Source organism: Belonocnema kinseyi, chromosome 7 (genome assembly GCF_010883055.1).
Source record: "Belonocnema kinseyi isolate 2016_QV_RU_SX_M_011 chromosome 7, B_treatae_v1, whole genome shotgun sequence".
In the NCBI taxonomy this organism is placed as follows: Eukaryota; Metazoa; Arthropoda; class Insecta; order Hymenoptera; family Cynipidae; genus Belonocnema; species Belonocnema kinseyi.
The window spans coordinates 124,164,181-124,173,442 of NC_046663.1; the positions used below are offsets into that span (position 1 = coordinate 124,164,181).

Consider the following 9,262-nt stretch of genomic DNA (forward strand, 5'->3'; position numbering starts at 1 on the left):
TGAGCAAAACCTTCACATTTGACTGAACTTGACGTGCTTTTTTCGGTCTTGGAGACTCAGGATGCTTCCACTGAGACGATTGGGCTTTAGTTTCGACGTCATGACCATATAGCTACGATTCATCCCCAGTTATAACCCTTTTGAGAAAATCAGGATCATTATTGACTTCATTCAACATCTCCTGAGCGATGGTCATGCGATGGATCTTTTGATCAAAATTAAGCAGTTTTGGAACAAATTTCGCTGACACACGTCTAATGCCCAAAACGTCCGAAAAGGTAGCATGGCATGAGCCAACCGATATGCCAACATCTTCAGGAACTTCTCTGATGGTAATTCGGCGATTTTTCAACACCATTTCTTCCACTGCTTGAACGTTTTCATCTGTTGTTGACGTGTTGGGACGTCCAGGGCGAGGTTCGTCTTCGACATCCTCTCGGCCTTCTTGGAACAGCTTGTACCACTTATACACATTTTTCTTACTCAGAGTAGACTCACCGTATGCAACTGTCAGCATTTCAAGAGTTTCAGAGCACTGGATTCCATTTTTCATACAAAATTTAATGCAAACTCTTTGCTCTTTTTTTTCGAAAGAAGAAAATCGCCGAGCACACCAAACCCTTCTAACCTTTTACGCCTCTGCCAGAAAAACAACATGAGCTATATAGTCAAAACTGTTAACATATGATCGTGACGAGTGTACCAACACAACAAAACAGAAAATTTAAAACTTGAATGTACGTAGCCCGCAAAAATTGAAAAGTCACCTTACTTTTTGAACACACCTCGTACATCGATGTACGGAACTTTTTAAAGTTAACTTTTCTTTTAAAGTACCTTAAGATTAAAAATCAAAGGAGCTGCAACATGGCGTCGGTTGTAGCCACACGTTCCTCTTTTCCTGCGTATTAATTGATTTATTTTGTCTAGTTTACGGGAAATCCGGGAATTATACTGGAATTTCACGTACGGAAATTATAAGAAATGTACGGGGATTTGGTAAACACTTTGAAATTAAAATGAAAACGCGGGAAAATCAATCACTTTGTATAGACCTCATCTCTGTGTTTACACACTTAAACACTTCGATTCTTTCCTAACCTAATTTAAGTTGAACAAAATCGACGTGGTTCAGTGTACTCATATCATAACTTTCCCGAGTGTACGATTGCAACGAATGTAAAAACTAAGATTTTATCAACTTCCTCAATTTGACTATCAAAACTGCTGCGCGCTTTTTTTATTGTTTTCATCAATTAAATGCAGCATAAAAGGCAAACGATGTTTATATGAATTTCATTCAGAATTGATATATTTGTTTTGACTTTTTAATGTTTTAATTCTCTTTTAATTCAATAATGCTCACTCATTGTTTGCTATTGCTATATTAAAAGAAAAAGTAACTACTTAAAATAGTTGTATAATTTCTTGTGAAGAGTTGGACCTAAAATTCCGTAAAAAATTCTAAAAATTCGTTTTCCTGCGATTTTTCCGAAAGAACATCGATTTTATTTATGCGAAAGTAACTTACAATATCAATTAAAAATACTGCGCAATTCATATTTGTATATTGAAAAAAAAACACTTTACTCGTCGAAAATTTAAAAATGTCTTGCATGATATAAAACCCTCCACAAGTATTTTAAAACTAAATACATCAAATTCCGTTAAGGTAGTACTTGCGTTTAAAGTGTTTGATTACATTTTTTTGAACTCTGGTAAAAACGTCCTTTAATATCAAACAACCCGTGAGAATTATTTAAAAATTTTTGATTGTCCCAGTTTTGAGTATCAGTCGTCAAAGTTGCGAATTTACGTAGGCAATTACTAAAGAGAGAATAACTTCAAATAATTATGAGAAATAAAAACGAAGTATGGCTTTATCAGATTGCAGAGAAGTTGCATTTACTGTCAAGACGAGTAAGTGTACAGTGTGTGGAAAAATTAAATACAAAAAGGAATGGGAGATCCAATTTCTATGGGTCCCTCCCCTGGATAAATATGCTGCAAGATGCAAATGGTGCAATCACTGCCCAGTTTCTGTTGAGAATATAGGAATCACATCTCTGAACAGTCGTCAGAAAAGCGTCAAGCATAAACAAGCAGCCAAAGCATATGAAAAACTGTGCCTCTGATAAATCAATGGATTCTCACATCCGAAACTCTTCCCACGAAAAATTCAGAACCTTCGACCTCTAAATCTGCAAATAGTCCCCTCGTCGATGATCGACCTTCAACCGAATTAAAAAAAAACTCAAGCAAACTCAACGCAAGGCTCAGCTTCTCCCAAATGATCATAAAAAAAACGCTTGATTTTCTTTCTTATGACCAAAATCCACGGCTGTAGCTGAGATAAGCTGGTGTTTGCAGGGTGTAATATGCATCGTTGCCTTTGCGATGCTGAAAGTGATTGTATTTTGATGAAAGCAATTTTCCCCGATATTAAAATTGCGAAAATTATGAAACTGAAAAAAGATGAAATTTCTTACGGTGTAACATTTGGCTTAGGTCCTTATTTTCGATCTGAACTGAACGAAAAGATCAAAAACTGTGCCTTTTACATGGTTGGTTTCGACGAATCTCTGAATAGATACTCCCAATCGCAGAAAATAGACATCACAGTCAGAATTGGGATTCACAAGTGAAGGAGGCCAACACGCGGTACTTCACGTCTGCATTTTTGAGAAGTGCTAATGCCAATGATATTTTCAAAGGCTTAAAAGAAGCTCTTCTTGATAGCAACACGAAAAATATTCTGCTAATCTCCATAGGTGGTTTTAATGTCAATTTCAAAGCTTTGAAATTACTTTCTACTGAGTTGAGACCTGAAAAAGATGACACTCAACTTTTGGACGTTGGTTCATGTGGAATTCACACTCTTCACGGTGCTTTCAAAACTGGAATGACAGCAACTAATTTGAATTTGATTGATCTGTTCAGAGCTTTGTACAATTTCTTCAAGCATGTTTCTTCTCGCCGAGAAGATTTCATTCGGATTAAAAATTTCCTGTAGTTTCCATTAAAATTTGCAACATCAGATGGTTTGCAAATGCATCTGTTACACGGAGCATTTCGTTGATTTTGGAATCAATAAAAAAATACTTATATTCTTTTGAAAATCGACCAAAAAGCGAACTTGCAAAGTGCAAAATTTTCGATATTGTACGAAAATTGGTGAAAGACTATCTCCTTCCTGCGAAACTGGCATACTTTGAAATGTTTGCACGAGAAATCAAACCATTTCTTGATGATTTTCAAAGTGATAAGCCATTGGCTCCATGTATGAACACTGCTTTGTATCAGATCGTTCACACGACAATGACTCGCATCGTGGAAGAAAGAAGTATTGGACTCTACGCCCATCAAAGACATCGATGTGAATGATAATAAAAATCTCAAGATAACCAAAGACGTTAATGTAGGTTTTGGCGCAAGGAAATTTTTTAAATCCAAAAATTGGTCGTAGAAAGACATTCTTCTATTCCAGAAAAATGGTAGAAAATGCTTACAAGTTTTCATATCCAAAATTTTCGACCGGTATCCATTGAAATATCTTTTGGCAAGAGCAATAACGTGCATGGATCCAGCCATGGTTGGAATTGGAGGAGAAAAATATTCTGAAATGAGCGCTCGAAATCTTCGCCGAAAAGAATCTTTTAATTCCCAGCATGACTGCATCTGTTTCCCACAAGGATTCTAGATTTATCAAAATTGGTAATGTCAAGAATGAAATGACCAATTTTTTCCGAAAAGAAACGATGAAAATTCTCGGCTCGAAAAATGAATTCCAAAACTTTAATGATTTCCGTGAAAATGGTTCTTGTATTATCATATGGTAACGCTGCAGCCGAAAGGGGGTTTTCTGTCAATAAAGAATACCTTGTCTAAAATAAAAAAAGAAGCATTTTTGATTTCCGAACGCCACTTTTATGATGCTGTTACGGAACGTGGTGTTATTTTGAAGACTGAGGTTAATCAGTCCATGGTGCTCGCATTTCAAAACTCCCACAGCAGGTGCACTGAAGTACTAAAGGAACAACGACAAAGAAGAAAAAAACAATTTGATGAAGAACAAAATAACAAAGAAACAGCCAGAGAAGTTCGAGAACTGGAAAATAAAAAAAAATAGCTTGGGATAACGAACGGAACGTGTTAATTGAAAAAGTTAAGAAGAAAAAACAAAAATTAAAGTGATATTCGAAACTGTTGAATAAAAATGCATCTTTAAAGTATTGATGTGATATTTCTATCCATGAGTATGTGATAAAAATTAAATAAATATCACATAATCATAAATAAACGAAGAAAATTATCAAACTTACAATGTTCATTTCATCACCTTATTATCTCAATTATCACAATATTTAGCGCAAAGTTTAAATTTAAAAGATAGAAAAATTGCAACCTAAATCTCTTGGCTAGATCTCAATTTACCACGAGAAAAAGATGACGATAATAGCGACCTTAGTTGAAAAATTGTGTTGGAATTTTCCAAAATATATGCGGAAAAGTTGTGGTAATGTATCGAAAATCTCTTCTTTATAGTGACCGTAAAGACTAAAACTAAAAATTGTCTTCTTTTAAATTCTAAAGGTACTGTTTCATCAGCTAGTAGTAAGTCTACTCCAGCTAAAATAATTATTTTTTCTCTTGCTCTTCCCGTTAAAATTTCTAAATAAATTTTTTATTTAAAAAGTTGCTTACAGGTAAAATAGAGAGCCGGAAGTCTGCTGGATTTCGATTAAAATAAATTATTTTTCTACTTGGAACATAAGATTTGATACAATATTACTTTTAATAGGGAAAGAAAGAGTCGCATTCGAAGTACACGAAAAATGATCGGAAATAATTCAATGTATTTGGAATCAACAGATTCAAAACATTTAAATTAAAAAAAAAAAATGTAACATTTTTTTTCAATCTCAATTCTCGCGTGTTAATTCCGCATATTTTGACTCCACTTTATACTGCTTTTGATAGGTGTATAACTACAGGGCCTGTGTATAAGCATAGGACCTGAAGTTATAAAGCTCCAAATGCGATATGAAGCGCTACGAAATGGAAATGTCGATTTAATACGTTATGAAATTATTTATTTTAGTTTGGAAAGAATCAAATACTAAAAAACAGTTTGCAGTTTAGTGATCCACAAAAAAATTTGACATTTGTTGGCTAAAAATCTAACCTCAAAAAATGGTATGGGCAGTAGGAGATTAGAGGTACTGAGTCAGTTCTCTTTCAGTGATTTGCTATTATTCCTACCCAACAAAACGCACATGAATCCGGAATCTTTTAGATGTTATTTGCCTATATATGTAAAACAATTTTTCTTTTAAGATTAAAAAAAGTAAGGGTAATTGCCTTATTGAATGGGGAAATGGAGAGATTAGTCAAGAGCATTAGTTTAATCGTTGTCAGAGTGATGTTGCAAGGAAATATAATTTTACGCAGTGACTTGCAGTCCGTAAAAACTGTTTTCATAAAACAAAACTAACGTAGCCAAGAGCTTCAAGTTGAACCATCTTCGAAGTAAATCAAACTGAAAGAAAAGGTTTCATCATAGTTGTCTAAAGAACGAAATTTCTTCACGATTCTAGTTTGTTTCCTACTGATTAAAAAAAAAATACGTTAGCCGCGGTGGGACGCCCGGAAGAAGTGATAACTTCATATGATGTAAATTGAAGTGGTTTTTCTTTGTACTTTTTCAACACAAAGAATACTTGAATATTATTCGAATTAATTAGACGACTTGGGTGTAGGTTCGAAATAAATAAATAATTGTATTGAAAACAGTTAGCACTTGTAAGAGCCACGACTTTCAAGAGCGTATGCCGCTATACACTGCGTATACTGGCAGAGTCTCAGTATGAGTGTCAGAGAGAATGATGGAGAGAAAGAGAGCGAGCAAGGGAAAGAGGAATAGAACGAGAGAGTGGCAAAAGGGAAACAAGTGGAAGCAGCGAAGGAGAGATAGAGGGATTGAAAGTGACAGTGGGAGAATCGAAGAGAGATAGAGGAGAGGAAACGTTATCGTTACCGTCATCCAGTTTTGCGAGTTCACACCGTGCAATGAGAAGTTATCACTTCAAAAAGAAATACTACAGATACAGCTAATTTAATTTTCGATACACATCTACATTTCAAGACCTTCAAATTTAGCAATCCCTGAAAAATTGAAACTAATAGAGAAGCTTCCAGATTGGTGGCCTACAAAATGAAATTTCCTCATTTCTCTTATCTTTCAACCTCTGATAAGAAACATCACTAATTTCATTTTTTGAGCATAATAATTACATACTACATAATTTAAGCGGTCTTCGAAGAAATCAATTAATGTTATTGGTATAATGAAGCATTTACAAGAAAAAGAGCGTTCACTAGTATTATATTATGATGTAACTTTTTACATTTTCAGATCGCGAGTGAATTAAACGCAGCCATATTAAAAACGGAACACAGAGAGTCAACAAGTCCGCGGCTCAACAACCTCTTAAAGCTTATATTATGGGCACAGGATGAGCTGGATAAGAAGAAAATCAAGTATCCTAAAATGACTGATTTGGGTAGTGCAACAATAGAAACCCCGAAGTAACTCGGGGTCAGTAAGCAATGCAAATTATTAAAAATATATTTATTTGATAAATTATTAGACTTACTAGAACTAATAGTCATTGTACGATATCGATGTTTTCATTGTTTTAAACGCGAGAAATGACTTTTACTATCACTGAATATATATAACTTTATTGAAATAATGTTCAAAAGACTTGTCATTAAGACTTTTTATTTCAAATGTACAGGAGAGAAGTAGTATATAAAAGAATTAGAAAATTGTGATTACTTGCAATCCTATTTGATTAAGTACCCCTAGTATTGTTACAAAATAGAATAAAAACGTTCTTTCGAAATGTGTATATCTTTTACTTTTCGTTGCAAATTTACTAGTTACACCCGCAGAAAAATATATTATTCATCGAATTAAAACTGATAAAAAAAATAGTAAAAGATCACACTTAAAGCGTTAGTTATTTACACATTCGATGAAATTATTTATATAATACGATTGTTTAAGTTGAAGAAATCATATATAACTGTATGTTCTTTAGTCAATAAATTTAAACGCATAGGGACTTGTAAAATAGCGTAGATTAACTTTCAGAAGCTTATATCATGTAATAAATTAAGTAATTAAATATTCGATGATTTAGTTCCATTTCATAGAAATGAATTACGTTCCGCCATAATCAATGTTCGTTTTACAAGATTATTATCTAATGAAAACCCTAAAATGACTCATACTAAAGGGTGTCAAAATTATTTGTAAATATTGATGCTCTTAAAATGAATCACCAACCGAACATATATTCCATGGCCTTGGAAACTAAACCAGTTGACTTTTGAGGGACGTTTTCAGGTGATCTCACCGATTGAGGACTTAAATTGTGATTATATCCGGAAACGAGCGGTCGCGCATTTTGAATTCTTATAGGTGTTTTCATCGAGCTGTTAGGAATTCTTTGGCCAGGTTTAATCGGTGATGTGAAAACCCTCATGCTGCCATTTAATTTAAGACGATTCTCCTTATCTGCGCCTAAAACACCTTCATCTGTGCATGGAATCACGCCAATCATAATCGATCCAGAAACAATATTGCCGTTGCAGGACAAAGCCCTTTGAGCCTCTTGTTCCGAAGAGCATTTCAGGTTAATCCAATTACTCTGCGGGTGCGGAGCGTGGTGTTTATCAACAATACGTACTCTGCTCGAAATGTGCGCGAGAACGGCGCTGAGTGCACTCGGTGGAAAACCGAAAATAGTCACCCATTGCAAAAGACCTTGTGATGATTCGCTATTGCCTGGACTGGTTGGAGAGTCCAGGAAAGAAGCATTCATGTTGCTGGACAAGACTCGCGACTGATTTCTGAGAATGCTTTGGTTGTTGGCTGATGTGTGTAAAGTGACTAATTGCGCTGTTTCATAGGTATCGAAGAGACCTCGAGTTGGCGGCCCTCCAACTTGATTTTCCGACCCAATCTGTGGTGCATTAGGACTTGCGGGAGTTCCAAACATTGCTCTCTGCCGGTTTGTTCGGTAGTCAGGCGATCCATAGTTTGAAATTGGCGACGGAGAATGTAACCCAGGTGAGCTTCCAAATCGTGAATTATCTAGACTCGCGACACTTAATCTGCCGTGCTGAAAGTAGGAAAAAATGAATTTGTTATTATAGAAACCTCGGACTCGTTTTAGAAATCAAAATTTGGAAAAATATATTTCTTTTGGAATACAGAGTACAGATTTCACGCATCTCACACATGAAGAACTCCATTTTGTAATATTTCGATTTTTTAACGATGAAAACCAATCCAACGCTACTGGGATATAGCACCACGGGTGTGCTAATATCGCGAACTATTGTAAACCACGAGGAACGTTTTAAGATGCATTACAATTTCGACTTGAAAACAATTTTACCACTGTTTTCTACAGTTTAAAACATACATTGAAAATAAACAGTGAAAAAAGAACTTCGATTAGAATTGAAATACGAAGTGTGACCTAACTTTTAGGTTATATATTTTTAAATAATGAATATTTCGTATATAAATTAATACCAATTTATTTTGACTTCATCTTTGTGTCAAAATAAGTTAGTTGAGATTTACATGATATGGTAAAATAATTTTTTATTACAAAAACTGTTTAATCAGAAAACGTGTTTTTTATTGTATAAGGTGAAAATTTCATACCTAACATTTCGTTTTCGATGAATCTCTACTTTTGTTATTTACGAATTGTTTTAAAATATGAAAAACAAGAGTAAAATTGTTTTTAAGCCCAAATTAAAATGCAACTATTAAATTTTACCTGGTTTCACGGATTCATATTTTTGCCGCATGGAAAGCATAAGTGGTGTATTGTAGTGTGGTGGATCTCCATATGCGCAGAAAAATACATCAAACACACACATATATATATATATATATATATATATATATAAATTTGTCATAAGGACAACTGCAGGATTTCGCCGGGAGCGGGTGCTAATCCACTTCCAGCGAAATCGCGGTAAAATTTCAGCCATAACCACGTCTCACAACTGTGAGATAGGAGGTTACAGTCTGTAAAGGAATCAATACGATCCAGCAAAAGCCTCGTGGACTCTAAGAACACGGAGCGTCCCAAGGACAACCGCCTTCTGCATTTTTCCCGCAAGTGTTCTAGCATATTGTTGACACGCAGGGATGCTTTTTAGGCTATTAGCA

At 34.8% G+C, this 9,262-nt stretch overlaps 2 protein-coding genes across 2 annotated transcripts in view; one reads left to right on the top strand and one right to left on the bottom strand.

Annotated features, from left to right (window-relative positions):
- Positions 1 to 6,905, top strand: part of LOC117176289 (glucose-induced degradation protein 8 homolog) — a 53,148-nt gene extending 46,243 nt beyond the window's left edge. The window contains exon 3 of the mRNA XM_033366475.1: positions 6,416 to 6,905. Coding sequence (XP_033222366.1) covers positions 6,416 to 6,592 — 177 coding nt within the window. The 3' untranslated portion in view covers positions 6,593 to 6,905. The remainder of the gene's footprint in view (positions 1 to 6,415) is intronic.
- The window catches only part of LOC117176671 (nucleoporin NUP35), a 4,080-nt gene continuing 1,655 nt past the window's right edge, over positions 6,838 to 9,262 (bottom strand). Inside the window, exon 2 of the mRNA XM_033366924.1 lies at positions 6,838 to 8,192. Within this exon, the coding sequence (XP_033222815.1) occupies positions 7,347 to 8,192 (846 nt within the window). The 3' untranslated portion in view covers positions 6,838 to 7,346. The remainder of the gene's footprint in view (positions 8,193 to 9,262) is intronic.